This window comes from Macaca mulatta, chromosome 1 (assembly GCF_049350105.2).
Source record: "Macaca mulatta isolate MMU2019108-1 chromosome 1, T2T-MMU8v2.0, whole genome shotgun sequence".
Lineage (NCBI taxonomy): Eukaryota > Metazoa > Chordata > Mammalia > Primates > Cercopithecidae > Macaca > Macaca mulatta.
Window position 1 is genome coordinate 115,529,878 of NC_133406.1, and position 24,812 is coordinate 115,554,689.

Consider the following 24,812-nt stretch of genomic DNA (forward strand, 5'->3'; position numbering starts at 1 on the left):
GTCTAGTTTGTGAAAATTACTTGACTGTACATTTGTGATGTATGTATGTTTCTGTATATATATTATTAAATGTTTTTAAAAACAAAAAATCAAAAACTCCTTATTATGGTATTAGAGTCCCCTTACGATCAGGACTATCACAGTCTATACCACATAAAATATTTTGACTCCCTCCAGTACCCCAATGTACCCTGCACTCTAACTGTCCCCAACTTTTTCCTGATCCAATCGTAGAAGGCATCCAAATCCAAGTCTGTTTCTGCTAACGGGTCTTCCAGTGCAATACGTGCTCCCACCTCCCCAGAGGTGCACATGTTGCTTTCTCCGACCAGGGTATCCTCTCCTCCCTTGCCTCCTTGGAGAATTCCTGCTCAGCCTTCAAGGCATCTCCTCTTTGAGGGTCCTATCCCAGCACTTCTCTCTCAGTCAGAGCACCTACTGCAACCTACATATCCCGCACTTTAACAAGGAGCCCATTCTTTTGTAACTATTTATTCATCTCCCCTAATAAAATCAAGCTCCTTGAAGACACGGATAGCTTATTTAGCACAACGCCTGGTCTAGAATAGGTTCTCAAAGAAATATGTGTTGCATGAGTTCCAGGTGATATGTTCAGGGATTTTCCCAATTCCCTTTGAGAAACTCCAGCTCTTCAGTTTACAGAAGCAGTATGGAAAACTGAAAAAAGCAGAAACAGAAAAGTAGCAGAGGAAGGTCAAGGAAAAACTGAGCAAAACTAAGAAGGCAACTCTAAAAAAAAATACAAGTGGCTAATGGAATGGTAAAGATGCTCAACCTCACCAGTATAAGGAAAATGCAAATTAAAATGCTAATGAGCTATTTTGGGAGGATTTCATTACATTTATAGAAATATAAAGATAAGACATGTAGAAGTATGTTCACAGCAGCATTGCATGCAATGACAAAATACCAGAAACCACCCAGATGGCCCACGGACAAGAAAACAAATTTTTAAACTATATATCCTCATTATTTTCGAGACAGGGTCTCACTGTGTCACCCAGGCTGGAGTGCAGTGACATGATCATGCCTCACTGTAGCCATGACCTCCCAGGCTCAATTGATCCTCTCACCTCAGCTTCCTAAGCAGCTGGACTACAGGCGTGCACCACCATGCCTGGCTAATTAGAAAATGAATGAATAAACCCTGACATATTAGTACAATGAACCACTATTCAGCTGTGAAAACAAATGAACTATGCAACATGCATTGACATGAATAAATCTCAAAATAAATGTTAAATAAAAAAGCAAGCTGGGGCCGGGTGCGGTGGCTCACGCCTGTAATCCCAGCACTTTGGAAGGCCAACGCGGGCAAATCACTTGAGGTCTGGAGTTTGAGACCAACCTGGTCAACATGGTGAAAGCCTGTCTCCACTGAAAATATAAAAATTAGCTGGGCCTGGTGGTGCATGCTTGTAACCCCAGCTACTCAGGAAGCCGAGGCGGGAGAATCGCTTGAACCCAAGGGGCGGAAGCAGTGAGCAAAGATTACACCATTGCACTCCAGCCTGGGCGACAGAGTGAGACTCCATCTCAAAAAAAAAAAAAAAAAAAAAAAAAAAAAGCTATTTGGGCCAGGCAGTGGCTCACGCCTATAATCCCAGCACTTCGGGAGGCCAAGGCAGGTGGATCACCTGAAGTAAGGAGTTCAAGGCCAGCCTGGCCAACATGGTGAAACCCCGTCTCTACTAAAAATATAAAACACTGGTCAGGTGTGGTGGTGGAAGCCTGTAATCCCAGTTGCCTGGGAGGCTGAAGCCGGAGAATCGCTTGAGCCTGGGAGGCGCAGGCCCCAGGGAGATAAGGAGAGAGGTGCAGTGAGCCCTGTGACACTTATGTAATAAAACATATAAAGCGAAGGAAAGAAAAAGTACTAAACTTGGCTAGGCATGTTGGCTCAAGCCTGTAATCCCAGCACTTTGGGAGGCCCACGCAGGCAGATCGCCTGAGTCCAGGAGTTTGAGACCAGCCTGGGCAACATAAGGAGACCCTGTCTCTACAAAAAGTACAAAAATTAGCCTGGTGTGGTGGTGCACACCTGTACTCCCAGCTACTAGGGAAGCTGAGGTGAGAGGATCAAGTGAGCCTGTAAGGTCAAGGCAGCAGAGAGCCAAGACCATGCCACTGCACTCCAACCCAGGTGACACAGCGAGACTCTGTCTCAAAACAAAGTACTAAACTTGAAGTCAGAGGCAGGATGATGACCATTAATCCTTGAGCAAATGACTCAATCTCTCTGGGTCTCAGTTTTCTGTCTGTAAAATGAGGGTGATAATACCACCACCGACATTTTAGAAAGGTTAGGTAGATGTGACAGAATGATGTAAAAGTGATTTGCAAACCACAAATCTCTTCACAAGGATGAAGCAGCATTACTTTCCCAAGTAGCTCTGTAAAGTCTGCAAAGGAAGAGCGTGGATGAAGTAAATTGTCTAATGGAGCTGATGAAAAACCCAGTGCTCTCTCTGGCACCTCATCCTCCACAACCGGAGAATGCATCTTAGTCAACAAGGCCACAGACCTCGGTCTGCACCCCCAACCTAGAGTCAAGGAGCAAATCCTGGGGCTCCTCTCTGCTTGGTGCACTTCATTGTTTTCTGGAGCAGGCTCACATTTCCTCAGGATTGTGAGCAGGCTCCAGGGAGCTTTAGGAACACCCCAAAAATATCTGGCAGGGGGGTCTCCACTGGGGACTCTGAAAGGCAAGATGAGAAGTGAGGCCTTCTTCTCTAGGGAAAAAGGAGCAGTGCTAATCATAAGGTAAGCAGCCTCTAACCTCATAAACATCTCTGGGAGAAGCCCAGCTACCTTCAAATTATAGGCAGCCTCACCACTCTGTTCAAACAAATCTCCGGCTGTGACTCACCCCTCAAAGCAGGGAGGGGGTAAACACATAGCTGAGGGGTTAGAGATCAAGACGCCATAGCAGAGATAAGGAGATAAACAGGGAGGCCCCAGAGAGATAAGGAGAGAGGCGCAGAGTTCTCACACCACAGGCTCATGTGAATAGGGAAAAGCCTGCATTGCCCCAGCTCTCACTCCCCAGGTTTTACAGGGGTCACTAGGACTGGGTAGGAGTCAAGTGTTCTTTCTAAGAGGAAGCAAAGGAAGTAGAGATTGTCCCCGAGCTGGAAACCAGCAACCTTGATTCATCTTCACCCTGTATCCCATTCTTTCCTCACTTTGTCCCTCAATCCCATCCACTTTCCCACCCCAAGTGTACATGGCCTTTCAAGTTGCTGGAGGAGCAGTCACCTCGGTTTCCCCACGTTGAAAAATGGGAGGCCAGGCGCGGTGGCTCACGCCTGTAATCCCAGCACTTAGGGAGGCAGGCAGATCACGAGGTTAAGACATTAAGACCATCCTGGCCAACAGGATAAAATCCCGTCTCTACTAAAAATACAAAAATTAGCTGGGCATGGTGGCACATGCCTGTAGCTCCAGCTACTCGGGAGGCTGAGGCAGAAGAATCGCTTGAACATGGGAGGTGGAAGTTGCAGTGAGCTGAGATCGGGCCATGCACTCCAGCCTGGTGACAGAGCGAGACTCCGTGTCAAAAAAAAAAAAAACTCCAAGAAAAATATGAACAGTTAGCCCCTTGTAACAATGGCACCCAAGTGATCAGGATGAAGGATGCCCCACAAAGTCAAAGAAGAGAGCCGGATGGGATAGGTGGGTGCCTACCCTCTCCTTGAGTGAGGCTCACACCCGACTCAGCTCATCAGTCTCAGGTACATGGTCCTGCCTTCTGCAGTGCTGCCTAAGCCAGAGATGGCCCTTTGTGGAATAGGACACAAAGATTCACTCCCTTTCTTCCTCCCCGTATTAGCCAACAAAACAGGAGTTTGCTTTTTATGTGGCTGCCTACCCAGAGGCATGGGCTGGACAGGCACTATGTAGAGGGCTGACCAGGGTTACTGTGAGGTGAAATGAGAAAAAGGATTTGAGGTGGCACCCTACATGAGGCAGCCCTTCTCATTACTTGGAGCCTTAACAAAGGAAAACAATGGGGCCGAGCAGTGACTGTGTGTCCGTAGAGGGAAGTGAGCTCCTGAACCAGCTCTGAAGGAGACACCCACTTGCTGAGCCAGTCTCTCTCTAGGACACCTACCTAGCGACCAGCAAACCTGGAATGAAAGGGCAAGTTCCTCAGTGCCCCCTCTGCATCAAAGGGAGTGACTCTGCCCTCTCTAGGCTCTGACTACCTGCTTAGTGATTTTTGCTTCTGTGCCCCCAGACCCAAGAAAACTATGTCCCTTTTCTTCCTTCCTTCCTCATCCCCTTCCTTCCCTATATTCTCTCCTCTGCTTCCTGCCTCTGCTGGCCAGGCTTAAATCTGGGCCACAAGCCTTCCTGGCACATACCTATTTCCGCAACTGGCCCTTTCCAACCCCTGGAAAACAAAGGTATTTCATAAGACTCTGCACCTTGACCCAAAGAGGCATGCGCCATAATTACTAGCAGGCAAGGAAGCTCATCCCACCTCTCTGAGCACACGTGTCTGGAACCGAAACCATCTGGGTGCACACCCCCCTCCACCCTGGAGAACTATGGGCAAATGTTAGCGCCAAATGCCTGATGATGAGGTAACTCTCCTCGCTCAGAGGAGATCCTTCCTTCTCTGGCAAAGCCCAGCATTCCCCAAATTCCTGGCAGGCTTGTTGACATCAGCTGCAATGCTCCTGAAAGTAAGAACCTGGCAATAAATGAGAGAGATGGGATGGTGTGAGGAGAAATTTATGGGCTGAGTGTAGGGCAAGTTTCATGAGTAGAAGGAACAGGCAGCCACCAAACTTGAAAGGCTCCTCTGCCCAGCAGTTTCCCCTACACTCAGATGTCACAGAACCAGCACTTCCATGTTTTAGAATACATTCATTCCTCTGGAGTAAGCAGCAATGGCTCCAGATGAATCCTCTTTTAAAATGCAAATATTCTGACCCAGCAATTCCACTCCTAGGTATTCCTCTCCAAGAGAAATGAAAATATATTTCCACACAAAAACTTGTACACCAAAGTTCGTAGCAGCATTATACAGAATAGCCAAAAAGCAGAAAGAACCCAAATGTCCACCAACATTTATCCATGACGAACACTGTTGTAATACATCTAAATAATGGAATATTATTCAGCCATAAAAAGGAATGAAGTACTGATTCACATTACAACATGGATGAACCTTGAAAACATCATTCTAATAAAAGAAGCCGGTCACAAAGGATCATATACCGATGATTACATTCATATGAAATATCCAGAACAGGTAAATCCACAGAGAAAAAAAGTAGACTGGTGGCTGCCTAGGGCTGAGGGAGGTTGGGGGGATATGGGGAGTGACTGCTAATGGATCAGGATTTCTTTATAAGGTAAGGAAAATGTTCTAAAATTGATTTATTGATGATTGCACAACTCTGTGAATATACTAAAAACCAATGAATTATATACTTTAAATGGGGTACATGAATTATATCTCAATAAAGCTGTTCATAAAAAATTATATGAAGCTCATGGTAAGGCTTCAAAAAATCACAGTTCTAGTTTAAAAAATAAGAGAGTGAGGCTCTGGAAAGACTTGGTATTAAACTACTTGAGCTTCTGAGGTCCTAAAGGAATGTCACCTATTCCGTGATAAAGACAAGTCTTCAGATTGCAGCTGATAAAAAAAAATTCTGAGTCCACCCAGGTGTTGAGAGAACCTCTCTGGACAAGATAAATCCAAAAAAAGAAAAAGAAAAAGAGAGAGAGAGGATAAAAAAATGCAAATATTCTAAGGAAAGATAAAACTTATATATTACTTAAAGAAACCAGAGCAGCAGGGGACACCAGCTGCCTTGGTCATGAGGTCTAAAAAAGAAGAGGAAAGATGCCCAGAGAGAGATGCCAAAATATGAACCCTGACCCACTGCCAGTGTAAGATCAGTACTGGCTGAGTCAGGACTAGCAAAGGTTACTCAGGTTTTCACCCTGGCTCTATCTGTAGGCCCTCCTCTCACCCCTGGGACCCTCCACTGGTTGAGGAACCTGGATCATCAAGAAAACGAGAAAGAAACAGGAAAAAACAAAAGTCAGCATAATGAGGAGGAGCAAACCTTGCCCAAACCAGAGAGTTCCCAGACTCTTCCTCCATCCCTTGGCTGGTTGCTTAAAGGAGGTTAAAATAGTCTAGTCCAAGCCAGTAGAAATAGAAAATAATAGCTAACATCTGAGTACTTACCACATGCCAGGCACTGTGCTTCATATTTTATATGTATTATCCAATTTAATCCTCACAACTACCTTATGAGAAGGGTGCAATTATTATCCCAGTTTTACAAGTGAGAAAACTGAAAACGAAAAAATTAAGTAATTTGCCTAAGTGAGCTTGGGCAAAGCAGACATCAAAGCCTGATAAGAGCCCACCTTAGTCAGATTCCCACAGCCATGCTCTTTTGTGTTTGTTTGTTTGAGTCGGAGTTTCACTCTTACTGCCCAGGCTGCAGTGCAATGGCGTGATCTCGGCTTATGGCAACCTCCACCTCCCGGGTTCAAGCGATTCTCCTGCCTCAGCCTCCCAAGTAGCTGGGATTATAGGCATGCACCACCACACCCCACTAATTTTGTATTTTTAGTAGAGATGGGGTTTTGCCATGTTGGTCAGGCTGGTCTCGAACTCCTGATCTCAGGTGATCCACCTGTCTCAGCCTCCCAAAGTGCTGGGATTACAGATGTGAGCCACCGAGCTCAGCCCAGAGCCATGCTCTTGACCACAATGCTATTAACAGAAACTATAGTTTATTACATTAACAAAAATTGTAATATAATTACACTGGGAGGATGGGAAGAAAGCATGTGAGGGGTGGGATTTTAGATTTTCCTATAATTCCATCAACAGATGTCTAAAACTGATAAATCAAGAAAAATCACGGCAAGCATATTATTGAGAAACATGGAGGTAAACACAAAACAGCTAAGAGTAGAAAGTGGTTACTTCCATGGAGCAGAACTTGGAATAGGGGACTGCTATTTTCTTTTAAAAGCCTTTTGATATTATTAGATCTTTTAAAATCACACATACATATTCCTTCGATAAAAAGTGATTTTAGAGACCGGGCATGGTGGCTCATGCCTGCAATCCCAGCACTTTGGAAGGCCAAGGCAGGAAGATCATTTGAGGTCAGGAGTTTGAGACCAGCCTGGCCAACATAATGAAACCCCATCTCTAGCAAAAATACAAAAATTAGCTGGGCATGGTGGCCTATGCCTGTAATCCCAGCTACTCAGGAGGCTGAGGCAGAAGAATTGCTTGAACCCAGGAGATGGAGGGATGCAGTGAGCCAAGACTGTGCCACTGCACCCCAGCCTGAGTGACAGAGGGAGACTCCATCCCCCCACCCCCCGCAAAGAAAAGATGATTTAAGGTCAGGCGCAGTGGTGCACACCTGTAATCCCAGCACCTAGGGAGGCCGAGGCAGGAAGATTACTTGAAACCAGGAGTTCAAGACTAGCCTGGGCAACACAGTGAGAACCCATACCACGAAAAATGAAAAATTAGCTAGATATGTTGGGTATGCCTGTGGTCCTAGCTACTTGGGAGGCTGAGGTGGAAGGATCCCTTGAGTCCAGGATTTCAAGGCTGCAGTGAGCAGTGATCACATAACTGCACTCCAGCCTGGGCAACAGAGTAAAACCCTGTCTCAAAAAAAAAAAAAAAAAAAAAAAGTGACTTAAAGACAGACGGAAAGAAGGAAGGAAAAGAGGGAAGGAGGGCAATGAAATCAGAGATCATCCATGGTAAAGTCTAATGTCATAGACATCCGTTCTTTGGCCACACAGCTTTCATTCCCCTCCACTGATAACATTTGGGTCTTTGGAGAATCTCCTTCCATCACTATAATCTGGGGGGCCTATCAATCAAGGAACCCTGTCCCGCTCTGGACAACTGGGGGCCAAGGGACAATGGCACTTTCTCCCTCGAATCTTGAGCATAATGGCACAAAGACCTAAAAGAGCTGGAACCAATTCACCAATAGTAGTAAGCCTCCATTGTTCCACTTACCCAGGCCCCAGAACATCCTTCGTTAGGGCTTTTTAAGCTTTCCCTTAAATTCTGTGAACTGCTTCATTTCCTTCTAATAATTTCCTCATCTGCTTAGTTTAGCTGGAGTCATTCTCTGTTGTTTATAACCAAAGGAAGTTAATAGAAATACCTAGCAAAAAGGAGTTTGGTGTTTATTTGTTCTTTTATTTGCCAATATAACTTTTTACTACAGTGGCTTGCAAAACTTCTCAATCTCAAAAACATATTTCACATCAAGACCCAGTAAACAAACATGCTCATATATAATACACACACACACACACATACACACACACACACATATATACACAACTGAAATAAAAGTTCTACCAAAAATGTCTATCCTCACTAACACTCTAAAAGTGTTAATTCTATTTCTTTTTTAATGCTGGTCTGACCTACTAAGTCGATCTCAGACCCACTAGTGGTTATGGTCTGCAGTTCTGAAAAACACTGGCTCCTTGTACCTGCTGCATCTGCCTCCAACAATAAAAATATCCCAGAGAGTGTACTGGCCGTGTGTCCATGTCCACATGTGATACACTAAGGCACACAGCCTGGCTAGTGGGGAAATACCAACAAAGTCCCAGGGCCCTCACTCACACTAGGATCTCTAATCAGGTCAACTCTCTACACTCTGACTCCGGAAGAAACATCTGTTCATTTATTTATTTACTCACTTTGCACATGCATTGAGCACCCATTCAGTGGTGTGAACATATGACAGATTCCTGGGGGTTGTCCAGAGCCATAAATTCTGTCTGCAAGTTGGCTCAGAGAAGAGGAATGCAGGACAAGGCCTGTGTCCTGACTGTTCACCATCTCCTCCCCTCCCTTAAGGGCCCAGGAATGTCTCCAAGACCAGATCTGGACAATGATTACTTCATTCCCAGCTTTGGAGTAAAATAAGTCTCAAGTTCAGCCCAGAAAAAAGGAATAAAAGGGAATTTCTTTTTCTCCCTTGCTCTAGAGGTCTCTGGTTAGCTTCAAACTAACCCATGACTGGAGACCATCTGAATTCCTTGTCCACTATTTTCTCTTAATAATTTTTTCTGCCCCACCAAATAGCAAAAACATCAAGAAAGAGTGCCAGATGTAGTGGCTCACGCCTGTAATCCCAAGCCTTTGGGAGGCCAGACTGCTTGAGCCCAGGAGTTCAAGACTAGCCTGGGCAACATGGTGAAATTCCATCTCTACCAAAAAAAAAAAAATTTAGGTGTGGTGGCACGCGCCTATAGTCTCAGCTACTTAGGGAGGCTGAGGTAGAAGGATCTATTGAACCCAGGAGGTGGAGGTTGCAGTGAGCTGAGATCGTGCCATAGCACTCCAGCCTGGGGAACAGAGCAAGGCCCTGTCTCAAAAAAAAAAGAGAAAGAAAGAAAGAAAGAAAGAAAGAAAGAAAGAAAGAAAGAAAGAGAGAGAGAGAGAGAGAGAGAGAGAGAGAGAGAGGGAGGGAGGGAGGAAGGGAGGGAGGGAGGAAGGAAGGAAGGAAGGAAGGAAGGGAGGAAAAGAGGAAAGAAACGAAAGGAAGAAAGAAAAAAAATAGTAGAGGTTAATGATTCATTAACGCTGCTAGTGCCAACTTGGTCTTAGACTTCTTTCTGGATCTCTTTTCTATATAGCAAGTAAGCAAAAAGCAGCCCAAACATCCCTCTCCTTTATTTATCTCATGCCCTTTTTCCTCAACTATTCCAAAAGAGAGAGCAAGAGCATGGAAGAGAAGCCACAGGTGGTGTGCACCTGAAGTCCCACCTACTCAGGAGGCTGAGGCAGAAGGATTGCTTGAAGCCAGGAGTTCAAGGCTGTGGTGTGCTATGATTGCACCCGTGAAGAGCCACTGTACTGCAGCTCCTGCAACATAGCAGGACCCTCGTCGCTTAAAAACAAAGAGCATGGAGTAGGACTTGTGGCTGACACACAATGGATGGATTTCTTCCATCTCTTCAGAGTCTCATAGCTGGGGATGTGGCAGGCTACAGACGAATGGGGTTTGGGCAACTGGGGTTGGCCAATAGCAACATCTGTATTTTAATGTGGCAAAAACACTCATAGCCTGGACAGAAGTGGAGAGGGGACTGGGAACAAAACTAAATGACCAACTGTATTCTAAACCTGAAATGAGTTTGAAGAAGAGCCATAATCTAGCTGCAGTTGGGTTAGCTCTACCTCAAGAGCAGGATGAGGCAGGCAGAGGGTAACAGAATCAGATGTGGGAGGGGGGAATGATACACAAGTTCCCCATCACCTTAGTTTTCATTTCACTCCCACCCACAATAGCTTGGAAACTGATGAAATAGTACACACCTAATCTGGCTTAAGTTCCCCAACAGAGCCTAGAAACAGCCACAAATTACCCTCCTCAGCCTCTGGAGAGGAAAAACCATCTGGTCAGCTAGCGTGGGGAGAACAGTGACTGGGAGCCAGAGAAAGAGGAGGGCGGGGTAGACTAGCCTGCACTGGAGAAAACCCCCTTTCTCCGCAACCCTCTCTCCGTCCAGAAGCCCTCGCTTGGGTCACTTCCCTCCCCTTCCTCCACTATCCCTGGGCCTGGCGGCTGGAGACGGAAGCAAAACTAACACACCATCCCAGGAAGTTATCGGGAGGCAGATAGAGGAAGGAAAACAGGAGAACTACAAGGGGGAAGAAGGAGAAATCCAAGATGAGAGGTGACCCCCGGGCGGAAAGCCCTATCCCTCTTAGCGAAAGGTAGAGTCCCTAGCCAATCTCGGAATAGTTTGAGTCCTACCGTCCCCCACTTGCCCCCCACCCTCCAGTGCAAGCCCTGTAATTTACTCTACCCTTTTTCTTGTTACTGATCATCCAAAGCACCATGATGAAATTCTTTGGAGGGCCTCTGAGGTCACCAGGACCCTCGACCCACGGGAAAGCCTAAGCCTCCTCGGCAGGACACAATGTCCAAAGGCTCTCAGGGACCCAGTCCCTTGAGCTCATTCTCTTATGACCCAATCTGGCTGCCCACAAGACGCCTCAGACCCGCGGCCCAAGCACGGGCTGGCCGGCGCCGAGTCCCAGGCAGGAGCCGCAGGGTCCTAGCAAAGGGCAGGGACGCCCCGAACCCTCCAGCCTCAAACGAGTCTTCACCCCGCGACTCCCACTGCCCGTCGCAGGCAAAAGAATAAAAAGAGAGAAGCGCCGCGCAGGGCTGACCGCGCAAGCCGGGCACCAGGTGATGTCAGCGAACTCGGCGTGGGGCAAGGAAGGGGCGGACTTAGAAACCGCGAATACAAAACGGGGAAGACGGCGAGGGTGCTTTTTCTTACCGCCGCCTGGTCCTCTGGGTGCACGTCCACCAGGGTACACCAGTTCCGCGTCCCGTTCATCTTCCCTCGGGGTCGCAGCACACACGCCACCTCTTCACCCCGCTGTGCGGCTCCAACTGCGCGGGCGCGCGCGGAACCGCCCCCTTGTATAGGCTCATCAGGGGCAGGGCTGAAGATAGGCCACGCCCCCAGTACACGGTTTCGCCGAGAACGAGCGATAGGCGAGGAGGTGAGGTGGGCGGGGCCAAGGGGTCTGGGATATGCCCCATCCGTGCTCGCCCGGATTTACACAAAGGTGGGGCTTGGGAGAGACATGGGGCTGCTTTAACTGAACAGCTTTATCTAGAGTATGTGGTTGCACTTCAACATTCTTCATTAATCTTGTCGCCTTCCATCTCCAAGATCAGTGTTGATCAGAGGGAATCACCCTGCCTGCTCCTAGAGGATGAGGAGATGGAACCTGCAAAAGCTTCCTTCCATACATGCTCCTCTCCCTATACGTAAACCAGCTTGTAGGCTTTGTAGAGCTGAGTAAACCTTTCCTCCACCGCAGAAAGGCAGGCACCAAGGGCCAGCTCACTCAGACTGGCCTAAGCCAGTCTGGCAGGTGCACTTCCTTGGCAAGAGGCCCAGGAGGCCCAGTCAGCTAGGCTCTGGGTGGGGCTTGTTTGCTTGTTTTGCAGAAGCTCTTTTACTGACGCTGCCCTTATATGGTTGGGAGAGGCGGGACACATTGCCTTAAAAGGAATTTGTGTTCGTGAGAAAGGATGAGCCTTGACTTCTCCAGTTGCATTTTCTCCCCAAGCCTAGGCTGGGATCTTGAGGGCCTAGAAGAGAGGGTTGGCCAAGCAGGACCCTGGAGCATCCTCCCCGCCCAGCTGCTCTTGGCAGATGGCTGCTTCACTTGGCTATGGTCCACACAGACAGCAGACAGAATACTTCAGGAGGAGGTCTGACCCACTCCTGAGTGGATAGTACCCCTATACCTGGCAATAGGCTCTAGAGAAGGGCCAGCTCCCTCTTCAAGGCAACACTAGGGCAGGAACAGCAGAAATGTCCCTACCTCCCAGTTAGGGACTGGGTTCTATGCCAGTTAGGAATGAATGGGGATTTTTCTACCTGGGAAGTGAATGCTGGGGTTATCACTATGACCCAAGGGAATAAAACCCGGTTCTGGTCTGTCCTATTCTAACCCTCAAAAAGGCATTTACTGCTGGCCGGGCACAGTGGCTTATGCCTGTAATCCCAGCACTTTGGGAGGCCGAGGTGGGCAGATCACAAGGTCAGGAGTTTGAGACCAGCCTTACCAACACGGAAAAACTCCATCTCTACTAAAAATACAAAAATTAGCTGGGTGTGGAGGCATGTGCCTGTAATCCCAGCTACTCAGGAGGCCGAGGCAGGAGAATTGCTTGAACCCGGGAGACAGCGGTTGCAGTGAGCCAAGATCGTGCCATTACACTCCAGCCTGGGTGACAGAGTGAGACTAAGTCTCAAAAAAAAAAAAAAAAAAAGGCATTTACTGTCCTTGCTCTTCCCAGAATGTTGTTCAGGAGAGAATGGGGCTGCCATAAACATCTCCAGGTTTCCTAGGTCCCACCTGCTCTGTTATAAAGGGCCTCTGAAAAGCAAGGTGAAGAAAACTCTAGCTTTGGCCCCTAAACTGTACAGTTAATATGACTTCAAAAAACCTGGACCTCCAAATAAGCCAAGAAAAAGAATGAGAAGACAAATCAAGGATTTCAATATAAATGTATAATTTTAATATTTAATTTAAGATAAAACCAAGGCTGGACTGGATTGGAAAAGAATGTCCAATTTGCAGAAGAATATAGGATTTTTTTTTAATCACGACATTACAAGTCATTCGTGAAAACAGCCTTCCTCCTCCCACCGGCTCCCTATACAACCTGCTTAGGGAATATGAGACGTGAATCATCCCCTTACCTATTCCCTACCAGGACTTGGTTCTCCCCAAAATCCAAAGGAGAAATAAATGTCTTCCGTTGTCTCTTCCCATTTTTACAGTCAGCTTCTAACCCCTGAATCAGGGCCAAGCACCTCAGAAAATGAGGGTCCCTTGGTTCTTTTATCGAAGTTGGGTACATCTGGTCAGAGAAGCCCTAAGGAAGGCAACAGGGACTGACACCTTTACTTTTGGAACTTCTGCAGACAGTTGTCAGGGCTCCCAGGTGCAACCACCTTATAACCATATCCACAGTCACAGAGGAGGGAGAAGAGGATGGATGGAAACCCTGAGCAGGACCAGACCCCCGCCACTTTATCATGACCCTACCAAAGTCCCTCTCCCAGCGGCTCATTGGCAGAGAAACCCCTAATAGCTCTCTCAATCAATCACTGGGGCAGCAGGGAAGGCTGAGGGCCCTGGCTAGGGAAAAGCTGGTCTTTGGAGAGGTATGAATGTGCAGATATAAAAGGCAAGAAGAGCATCCTTATCTCCTTACCCTGGCTAAGGCACTGAGAGGAAAAATGCAAGGTAGGAATGGCGAAGAGGGGAAAGGAAGAAGACAAAAATATAGGAACTGGCGCCTGTAGTCCCAGCTACTCGGGAGGCTGAGGCAGGAGAATGGCGTAAACCCGGGAGGCGGAGCTTGCAGTGAGCCGAGATCGCGCCACTGCACTCCAGCCTGGGTGACAGAGCCAGACTCCGTCTCAAAAAAAAAAAAAAAAAATATATATATATATATAGGAACTGGAAAGATATGGGGACTACCACATGGGCCCCATACTTGTGCAAAGAAATGGGTAGAGCCATGCCTGCATGTCCGTTACCCATAACATTCCCCTCACTCTGCTCTAGAGTGGAAGGAAAATGAGTTGCAGGAATCCAGGGAGCACATTAACATAGGGTATTTCCCTGAGCCTTAGGGTTAAGGGCTAAAAAATAAAGCTTTGTACACATGGCAATTTCTATCCCTTCCTATCCTGCTCAGTCCCCATCAGCCTAATGCTGACTATCCTTCCACTATGAGAGAGATGAGGGAGGTGTCGGCACTTGAAGGGCTCAGTTGGCTTGAAATATCCACTTCTACAGTGGAAAGTCCATCTATCAGCTTATTGCTGATGTGTTTTTTTTATCACCATCATTCAGACCCCTCCCTTTCTTAGGTCTGAATAATTGGGTCACCCATAGGAATGTGGAATCCAGGGTGGGCAGAGCAGAGCAGCACTTGCTGGGATAGGCCTTGAGCCTGGTTGCTGGGCCCTTGATGACCACGAGCTAACAGGAGCTGGTCTGTAGGTTGCTCTCCGTAAGCAGTGATGCAATGGATGAGGGATCGTAGACACTGTCGAATTCCTCATCTGAGCTCAGCCCTTCATGTTTGAGAGCTGACTCAGCAGCTGAGCGGGAAGCTTTGCGCCTGACTCAGAGAGAAGAATAATGGTTAGGGAGGGGAAAAAAGAAATATTGAGACAGCCACCCTTTTTGTGCAAAAGAAATCCCAATTCTTCTAAGGCCTAAAGTTTACTCACAAAATCCCCAACTAATCAGATTTGGGGAGATGAGATACAGAATAGTCGCTGAGATACTAAGAAATAAATATACTAGCTTCCGACCAGAAACAAGTGACTACACAGTCCCATCTTAGAGATTCTCCTCCTTATCCAGCACAGGAGAGACCATTCCCTCCCTGCTCTAGTGTCCCTATGGAGCAAGGGCAAAAGGGCAGCCCATACCAGGAGTCCTTCTCCAGAGACTTGATCCGGGCCTGGAGCTGTTCATTGACCTCATGCTGCTCCTCCAGCTCGCGCTGGGCCTTCTTCCTCAGGCCATCCAGTCGCTCAATTTCCTCTTCTGCTTCATCCACCTGACGCTTCAAAGCCTTCACCCTCAGGCTTAGCTGGGCAGGATACCAAGTCCACACATTGGAATAGCATCTACTACCATGGCCTGGGACCCTCCCCCTTAACAATCTTGACAAGGGATAATTGCCGCTGGAAAAATGTGGCCTTGGGCAAGTTCCTTAACCTCACAGGGTTGTCTTAGGGATTAAGTGTATTAACACATGTGTAATACTTACAGAACCTAGCACATCATAAGGACTCAATATATATGCTTACTACGACTTCTCTAGTCTAGTCCTTTCAATCTAATCTCTGTCCTTATACAAGGAAAGTCTATGTTTGGAAGACCTATGGGGGATAAGGGCCTCCCTTGGCTTTCAGGAAAACATATAATATATGCTTGCCCCGGGTTGCTTGGCCCCAGGGTGCCATGTCCTCACCTGGTCTTTCTGGTCATTGACATGCTGCCGCTCGTCTTCAATCTGGATGGATAGCTCTTTAACTTTCCGCTCCAGTTTTCGATTGGTAGACTGCAGAACTGTCTTCTCCCTAAGGTGAGATAGAAGAATGTCTATGAGTGACCCCATTTCTAAGGGAATCCTAACTTGGCCCCCTACTGTCCCCAAGGACTTCTCTCAGTCATGAGCCCCACCGTTAGACTGGGCAGGATCCAGGGCAGATTCAAAGAACAAGGGAGAATGCGGTCATTCACATTTCAGAATTTCTGCAACTCTCTTTGCTCTCTACCAGGAGAAAACGTTCCCTAAAGATCAGGCCAGGTTGGCCACATCTGAGGTGGAAGATGGAGGGAGCCATAAAAGAGAAAAGCCAAGAAGGAGGGAGGAAGAAAAGGAGGGAGGGAGGGAGGGAGGAAGGATAGGCTTATGGCACCTCTCTTCAGCCTGTAGCCGCTCCTGCAACAACTGATTCTGGGACTCAAGCTGAGAGAGGCTGGCACTGGGCTTCTGGAAGCCTTCTGAGCTGGCCAACCGGGTCTTCAGGTCTTTGTTCTGAGAGAGATAGGAAGCCTCCACAGTTAGCACTCCACTGGCCACTTTACCCACCTCCTGGGGTCCATCCCTAAGAACCCTCCCCTCCCCACTCACCTGTCTCTCCAAGGAGATTTTGTCACACTCCAGGTCCTGCCGAGCAGACCTCTCCTGCAGGAGCTCTGTCCTCAGCTGATCTACCTAGTGGGGATGGGTGAGAGGACGAGACTTGGGGGGGGCTAAGGATGAACCAGCAAGCTGAACCAAGTGAGGCTGAGTCATGGGAGGATGGTCTCTGAACCCTGAATCCAAAAATTCCCAGGCAACTAAAAAAATCACAGCATATTCAAATGGGAGGAGCCAGAGAATGTAAACAGGGCCTCCTTCGTCCCACCAGGAACTAGTATCCCTTGTAAACTAAAGAAGCCCCAATTCAGGTCAGAGAGTAGCCCAGGCCACCAGGATCCCTTCCTCCACACAAATTATTGGCTTCTTTCCACCCAGGGAAACTGGTCAACCTTTCCCAAAGCAGACGAGACCCTGAAACAGACCCAGCCATGCACAGATTCGGCAGCCAGATGATGAAAGATGGGAGGGCAGAGTTGTTTTTGAGAGAACCAAGAGGTGATGTAGTCAGGGGTAAACAGAGATGAGGGATAAGGAGGGGGTTACCTGGTCCCGGCCACGATTCACTCGGTCTGTTAGCAGCTCCACAGTGTTCTTCTCCTCATCTAACTCTGCTTCCAGCCGTGAGACTTTTTCCTATGACGGAAGAACAAGTTAATTCTGTCCCAAATGCTGGACACCAGAATGCCAAACTCAGACCAGGAGCCTCTCAAACTCCAGCATTAACAGACTTTTCTCTCTTGCACATCCCCGTAACCTTTTGGTACTTGCCGGGGCCCAGAGCCACCATGGAGCCAGCGCCCTCTGCTGACCAGATGTGGCATCACGGGCAGGTCGGGGCCATGCTCTGGTCACTTTGACAGACAGGCAAATCTACTCTTCATTGGAAAACCCTATTTCTCTAATGGGAAAACAGAGAGAAACCCAAGTACCTGGGCCAAGGCTGAGATGAAGAGACTCAGAAACTGAGGCACTGGAGGCAGTACCATGTAGAGGCTAAGAGTATATACATGGGACCAGACTGTCCAGTCTGAAAATCAGATTTACTGCTTCCTAGACCATGGACAAGTTCATCGCTCTGTGCCTCAGTTTCCCTCATCTGTAAAATGGAGAAAACAAGACTACCTACCCCACAGAGTTATTCTGACGATTAAGTCTTAACTGCCTATCACACAGCACAATATGTTTGCTGCTGCTGTTATTATTATCAAATATAGCAAACTGAAGAATACTGTTCACTCTAAAGGGGAAACCCACTGCTCAGCTCCAGCCAACTGTTGCCATGCAGACTCAGGACAAGACACTAAGTATTACCATATCTGCCAAATACAAAAGAAACTAGAAATCCAAATTTTTAGGTGACATCTATAAATTTCTAAACATTGGCAATTGATTCAAAGTTGTTTAAAATACTGCAGCCGAACAAAACTCATCAACTGTGGGCTGTCGGTTTTGACCGCTAGTACAGAAAGAGGCTCGGAAGTCCCACCCCTTTTCCACAGGTCACACCCCAGTGCCCTCACCTCGAGGCCCTTCAGCTGCCGGGCCCTGTCGTCCTGGGAGCGCTTCTTGTTCTCTGCCTCTTGCTCCAGCCCCTGCAATCGCTGGGCCAGTAGCTCTTTGTCCAGCCGGGCTGTGTCCCGCTCAGCCTGGGATGCCTGCAGGGCCTGCCGCAGCCTCTGGATCTAAGCAAGGGTAAAAATGCCACAGCTCAGTGTAGTAAAAAGGTGAAGGTTGAAGGGCAGGAGCAGTCCAGCCCAGTGGGCAGAAACATTTCATCACTGTCACTCTTTAGAATTACCAGTGGCATGGTGACAATAAAAAGCAGACTGACTTTTCATCCATTTTCTTTTCTTTTTCATTTTTTAGATGGAGTCTCATTCTGTCACCCAGGCTGGAGTACAGTGGCGCGATCTCGGCTTACTGCAATCTCCACCTCCCAGGTTCAAGTGATTATCCTGCCTCAGCCTCCCGAGTAGCTGGTACTACAGGCATGCGCCACCACGCTTGGCTAATGTTTTGTATTTTTAGTAGAGACAGGGTTTTACCGTGTTAGCCAAGAAGGTCTTGATCTCCTGACCTTGTGATCTGCCTGCCTCAGCCTCCCAAAGTGCTGGGATTACAGGCGTGAGCCACTGCACCTGCCCTCATTCATTTTCTTTATTGTTTCTGTTTTTGTTTTTTTTGAGACATGAAATCTCACTCTGTCGCCCAGGCTGGAGTGCAATGGCACGATCTCAGCTCGCTGCAACCTCCACCTCCCAGGTTCAAGCAATTCTCCTGCCTCAGCCTCCTGAGTCGCTGGGATTACAGGCGCCCACTACGCTCGGCTAATTTTTGTATTTTTAGTAGAGATGGGGTTTCACCATGTTGGCCAGGCTGGTCTCGAACACCTGATCTCATGATCTGCCCACCTCAGCCTCCCAAAGTGCTGGGATTACAGGCGTGAGCCACCATCCCCAGCTTCTTTATTGTTTTTAAAGTCTCTACACAACTTGGAATCACCTGAGGAGTTTTTAAAAATACTGATCCTGGATCCCATCCCCAGAGATGATGACTGAAGTGGTATGGAATACAGCTTGGGTGTGGAGATTTTTAAAAATCTCCCCAGGTGGCTCTAAGCCACAGAATTTGAAAATCACTGCTCTACAGACAATATATTCCTCCATGCTGCAAGTCATTAGACCTAAACCTGGGCCCCAGGGACCCTTGGTCACAAGTTCAGTTAAGAGGCAAGGATGGGGCCGGGCACAGTGGCTCACGCCTGTAATCCCAGCCCTGTGGGAGGCCAAGGCAGGCAGATCACGAGGTCAGGAGATCAAAACCATCCTGGCTAACACAGTGAAACCCTGTCTCTACTAAAAATACAAAAAATTAGCCAGGTGTGGTGGCGGGCACCTGTAGTCCCAGCTACTCAGGAGGCTGAGGCAGGAGAATGGCGTGAACCCAGGAGTCGGAGCTTGCAGTGAGCTGAGATTGCGCCACGGCACTCCAGCCTGGGCGACAGAACGAGACTCCGTCTCAAAAAAAAAAAAAAAGAAGCAAGGACCTTCAAACCCAAGGATATTAGGCTTCTACCTCATCCTGAAGCCGGCTCAGTCCCCCAGAGGTCTTCTCAGCCTCACTCGCCCAATCCTTGGCCTGGCGCTGGGCATCTGCCACCTCCCGCCGGGCCTTTTCCTTATAATCCTCCAGCTGGGCCTGGAGCTGCTGCAGGGCTTGCTTAGAGTCCTCCCCGATCTTCTCCAACTGAAACACAGAGAAAAGGGTCTTCAGCACTGTATATAAATGTCCCTCTCCAGGCCCAGACTCCCAAGACTCTCCCCCAAGGGTCTCCTTCCTGACAAGGTAGCCTTCTCTTGTTCTTTCCTGGACCTAGGTTCCTAGTATAGCTAATAGTTATATACAGATGTCTGGGTTCAAATCCTGGCTCTACCACTTACTAGTGACCATATGTAAGTTACTTATCTCTCTGGGTTTCCGTTCCCCAACTGTAAAATGGGATAAGAATAGTAGCTATATCACAAGGTGTTGTGAGAATTACGTTAGTTAATTATGTGAAGTTCTGTACTTACAACAGTGCCTGATACAAAGTAAGCCTTAAATGACCATTTCAGCAAACCCAAGGTGCCAATGATTATAAGACGTACAACTAAGAAAAATCTGCCAATTGAACTATAACATACCATAAGTTATAAGACACAACTCTATTTCAGAAATGATAAAATGTGCATTTTTTATTGACAAATGATAAAATGCACACTTTAGAATTGATGTAATATATTACTTGTTTGTTCTTGTTTTACAAAAAGATTGGGAGGAGAACCTTAGCAGCAAAAGCAATTTATTTCCTTTTCTTTTTTCTTTCTTTTCTTCTTCCCCTCACCAAAATTTAAAATTCTACCAATGAAGACTTTTTTTGTTTGACAGGCTCTTGCTATATTGCAGTGGGGCAGTTATAGCCTGCTATATTGCAGGCTACAGCTCACTGCAGCCTCAACCTCCTGAGCTGAAGCAATCCTTCTACTTCAGCCTCCCGAGTAGCTGGGAATACAGATGTCTGGGTTCAAATCCTGGCTCTACCACTAATTAGCAACCATAGGCAAGTTACTTATCTTCTCTGGGTCTCAGTTCCTCACCTATAGAGAAACTGAGGCACAAGCCACCACACCTGGCTAATTTTTTTTTTTTTTTTAAAGTAGAGACAGAGTCTTACTATGTTGCCCAAGCTGGCCAATGACAATTCTTGTATATAGGTTTTGTAGACTCCTAAGGGAGAATCCCAGGAGATGCTCTCCAAGAATGAAGACCATAAAGGAATGGGATGTGAGGGAAAGAGCAAAAACATGGAGGGGAGGTAGGAAGGATGCCCCTTCCAGAAGATTTGGTCTTGGTCTTCCTAACAATGTACTTGAGGAAAGCAAACATCACACATTCTTTTTTGTTGTTGTTAAGACAGAGTGTTGCTCTGTCACCCAGGCTGGAGTGCAGTGGCATGATCTTAGCTCACTGCAACCTCCGCCTTCCAGGCTGAAGTGATTCTCCTGCATCAGCCTCCTGAGTAGCTGGGACTACAGGCACGAGCCACCACGCCTGGCTAATTTTTTATATTTTTATTAGAGACAGAGTTTTGCTGTGTTGGCCAGACTGGTCTCAAACTCCTGACCTCAGGTATCTGCCTACCTCAGCCTCTCAAAGAGCTGGAATTACAGGCGTGAGTCACCGCACCTGGCCATAAACATCACACATTCTGACTAACCCCTCTCCCCTAACCCCCTGTCCCCTCAGGCCAGCTTCTGGATGAGCTAGGCCTCTTCCTAAAGGCCCAGAATACCCCATGCCCCACCTCCTTGTTCAGTCGGTCCACAGTCCTATCCAGCAAACGCTTCTGCTCCTCCAGCTCAGCCTTGCCTCGCCGGAGCACCTCCCGCTGCTTCCCTTCCTCCTCCAGGGCCCGGTTCAGTGTCTGCTGCTCTTGCCCCAGGCGGGCCAGCCCCCGCTGAGCCTCCTCGAGGCGTGCCTCCAGTGCCCGCTTGGCTGCTGCCAGACTCCCTTCCTCTTCCTGGGACGCATTCAGGGCCTCCTCCAGTTGCTGTTTCTCTGCCTGGGAGGTAGGGAAGCAGGGTTGGACTAAAAAAAGGCAAAACTTGGGTTCAAGTTATTTGGAGGTGGGTAGCTGGACGGGAGAAAGGAGGTATTTATGCAAATGGCGCGCAATGAAAACAGGCTCCTAGCAAAGAAATCAGGATGCATAGAGCAAGCAAAGGGTGAGAGATAAGAGACAAAAATACCAGTGCAAAGACTGGAACACTGGCGCCAAAGTATACTCCAGGAAATAGACCCAAGGTTAACAGAGGGTTTGGGGAGGCGAAACAGATGCACACTAAGAACAAAGTGAAACTGATGGCTGTTTAGCATAGGAGTATTTCACCAGGGCTGAGCAGAGAGGGCTGGGAGGGCAGAAGCACTGACCTCCAGCCGCTGCAGCTTATCCCGTAGTCGTGCCTCCACCGCTTCCCCACCATCCACCAGACCTCGAGTCTCCTTCAGCTGCTGCTCCAAACCCAGGATGCGCCGGCGGAATTCGTCATTTTCCTCCTGGGTCTCCCGAAGCGTTGTCTCCACCGCGGCCCGCCGCTGCCCCAGCACTGCTGCCTCTGCCTCGGCCACCATCTTAGCCTAAGGACGGTTTAGGGGGTGGCAGCTCAGACCCCAGTGCTTGGGGCCATTGACCAAACCCAGGAAAGCCGTCCCAAAGACCGCCCATAAGAATGAGGCTTAAAGAAAGGAGCTGCCACCAGCCAGACGCTTCCCTGAAAATCCCACCCCTACAGAGATACAGGTGTCCTCCCCCTGCCAAATCCTGGCTTCTTTGAACCACACGCCTAGGACCCAGGAACTGGTCAGTACATACCCATGACAGGTAACTTTCCACACCCTCTGGCTCCTCAGCCCTCCAGACACCCTCAGCCTCCACCTCCTAAGCCCTGTGCCCACTCCCCTTGCCTTGGAAGCCTCTTCACAGTCCTGTCGCAGTTGCTGGAGGGTCTTTTGTAGCTGGAGGTTCTGTTCTTCCAGCTCCCGACCTCGATCAGCCTCAACCCTCAGGACTGCCAGCTGCTTCTCCAACTCCCGGTCCCGGTGTCGCCCAGCCACCTCCTGGCTCTGCCGTTCTGCCTGCAGTTCCTTAAGCTCCTCTTGTGTCTGGAGCAGCTCCTGGAAGGAAAGGGGAGGTGATGGGGCACCTAGAGCCAGACTAAGATACCTGAATGTGGAGAAGCTGAAACTCTCACACACTGCCAGGGGGAATGAAAAATGATGTGGCCACTTCAGAAAGTAGTTCAGCAGTTTCTCAAAAAGTTAAACACAGATTTACCACTTATATCACCAGCAATTCCACTCTTAGGTAACCCAAGAAAACTGAAAATGTGTGTTCACACAAAAACTTATACATATGTGAATGTTCATAGTAGCATTATTCATTATAGCCCAAATGTATAAACAACCCAGATGTCCATGAATTGATGACTGGACTAAACATGGTACACCCACAGAGTGGAATATTATTCAGCCATAAAAAAGGAATAAAGTACTTGGCCAGGCGCGGTGGCTCACGCCTGTAATCCCAACACTTTGGAAGGCCGAGGCGGGTGGATCATGAGGTCATGATTGAGACCATCCTGGCGAACACGGTGAAACCCCGTCTCTACTGAAAATACAAAAAAATTAGCCAGGCATGGTGGCGGGCGCCTGTAGTCTCAGCTTCTAGGGAGGCTAAGGCAGGAGAATGGTGTGAACCTGGGAGGCAGCAGAGCTTGCAGTGAGTGGAGATCGCACCACTGCACTCCAGCCTGGGCAACAGAGTGAGACTCCATCTCAAAAAAAAAAAAAAAAAAAAAAAGGAATGAAGTACTCATACTTGCTACCACATGGACAAACCTCGAAAACACTATGCTAGTGAAAGAAGCCAGACACTTAAGTCCATATATTATAGGATTCAATTATATGAAATATCCAGAATAGGTAAATCCAGAGTCAAAAAGTAGATTAGTGGTTGCCATTGGGTGGGGGGATGATGGTTGTACAACTTTGTTAATATAATAAAAACCACTGGGTGCCAGGCACCAGTGGCTCATGCCTGTAATCCCAGCAGTTTGGGAGGCCGAGGCAGGTGGATCACCTGAGGTCAGGAGTTCATAACCAGCCTGGCCAACATGGCAAAACCCTGTCTCTACTAAAAATACAAAAACTAGCCAGGCGTGGTGGTGTGTGCCTGTAATCCCAGCTGCTTGGGAAGCTGAGGCAGGAGAATGGCTTGAACCCAGAAGGCGGAGGTTGCAGTGAGCCGAGACTGTACCACTGTACTCCAGCCTGGGTGGCACAGTGAGACTCCGTCTCAAAAAAAAAAAAAAAAAAAAAGAATTGGATTGTACAAAGATGACTTTTACAGCATGTAAAATATAACTCCATTTAAAAAAAACAAAAGTGAAGGGAGAGTACGTGAAGGTATGACTAGTGCAACTGGTTGTTTAAACAAATACAGTATGAGGCCGGGGGCAGTGGCTCACGCCTGTAATCCCAGCACTTTGGGAGGCTGAGGTGGGCGTATCACGAGGTCAGGAGATCGAGACCAACCTGGCTAACACTGTGAAACCCCGTCTTTACCAAAAATACAAAACAAAATTAGCCGGGCGTGGTGGTGGGTGCCTGTAGTCCCAGCTACTCGGGAGGCTGAGGCAAGAGAATGGCGTGAGCCCGGGAGGCGGAGCTTGCAGTGAGCTGAGATCGCACCACTGCACTCCAGCCTGGGTGACACAGTGAGACTCAATCTCAAAAAAAAAAAAAAAAAAAAAAAAAAATATGTATATATATATATATATATATATACATATATAATGTGGCCACGGGATCTCCAACTGCATGCAAGAGCAACCTGGAGAGACTTTGACAGAACAGGTCAGCCTAATACCTGCAGCTGCCACTCATCTTTCCTATTGTGTGTGTGTGTGTGTGTGTGTGTGTGTGTGTGTAAAACCAAAATATGTGACACAATAAATACTGGCACAGCTCTGATTTCTTTTAAAAAGAAAATTAAAATATGAGTTCTGGTTCTAATTATTTGCTATTAGCTACTCCTGAAATTCAGAAAGTACCGTAATTAGGCTAAAGGGTTATATAATATGTAGTGAATCTTCAATACAAGACCATATACTCTGCTATTTTTCTTTTACTAATTAGTTTTGTTACATTAGTAACCAGGCCGTGCCAACACAAGCATTCCAGTCAATGTGATGATATTTCTCAATGTAAATTAATAAACTGAAATTCTAATGGTAAACATTTTTTCATAAATGTACTTAGAGACCCCTCCGAAAGACAAAGCAGCTTTTGCCATGCTGACCAAATTAGATTTCTGAGCCTGCAAAAGTCAGCCTGGAGTTTCACAAATCCACCTAAATGCTGCTACCCATGACGTCTCTTGGGAGGCAGCCAACAGCTTCTGGCTATGCCCCAACCTGGGTTCTGAGAGCA

The 24,812-nt window shown here is 47.7% G+C and overlaps 2 protein-coding genes and 2 non-coding genes across 14 annotated transcripts in view; 1 reads left to right on the forward strand and 3 right to left on the reverse strand.

Moving 5' to 3' along the window:
* Positions 1-11,498, reverse strand: part of TUFT1 (tuftelin 1) — a 44,356-nt gene extending 32,858 nt beyond the window's left edge. For all 9 annotated transcript variants that reach the window (XM_015152159.3, XM_077947071.1, XM_015152144.3 and 6 more), the window contains exon 1: positions 11,359-11,498. In XM_015152159.3, the coding sequence (XP_015007645.1) occupies positions 11,359-11,418 (60 nt within the window). In that variant the 5' untranslated portion in view covers positions 11,419-11,498. The remainder of the gene's footprint in view (positions 1-11,358) is intronic.
* Positions 5,883-5,978, reverse strand: MIR554 (microRNA mir-554). Its single transcript, NR_032609.1, has one exon. It is a non-coding gene; the product is annotated as a microRNA mir-554 (primary transcript).
* A 1,600-nt stretch (positions 11,499-13,098) lies between the features above and the next one.
* CGN (cingulin) overlaps positions 13,099-24,812 on the reverse strand; it is a 28,307-nt gene continuing 16,593 nt past the window's right edge. For 2 of the 3 annotated variants that reach the window (XM_015152097.3, XM_077946980.1), the window contains 11 exons: positions 22,287-22,496; positions 21,753-21,959; positions 21,127-21,384; positions 19,359-19,529; positions 17,804-17,965; positions 16,827-16,916; positions 16,272-16,355; positions 16,057-16,175; positions 15,606-15,714; positions 15,058-15,221; positions 13,099-14,741 (listed from right to left, as the gene is read on the reverse strand). In XM_015152097.3, the coding sequence (XP_015007583.3) occupies positions 14,600-14,741; positions 15,058-15,221; positions 15,606-15,714; positions 16,057-16,175; positions 16,272-16,355; positions 16,827-16,916; positions 17,804-17,965; positions 19,359-19,529; positions 21,127-21,384; positions 21,753-21,959; positions 22,287-22,496 (1,716 nt within the window). In that variant the 3' untranslated portion in view covers positions 13,099-14,599. The remainder of the gene's footprint in view (positions 14,742-15,057; positions 15,222-15,605; positions 15,715-16,056; positions 16,176-16,271; positions 16,356-16,826; positions 16,917-17,803; positions 17,966-19,358; positions 19,530-21,126; positions 21,385-21,752; positions 21,960-22,286; positions 22,497-24,812) is intronic. The other variant, XM_077946985.1, reaches the window with a different exon arrangement.
* Positions 24,172-24,279, forward strand: LOC114675098 (small nucleolar RNA SNORA44). The gene has a single exon (XR_003726195.2). It is a non-coding gene; the product is annotated as a small nucleolar RNA SNORA44 (small nucleolar RNA).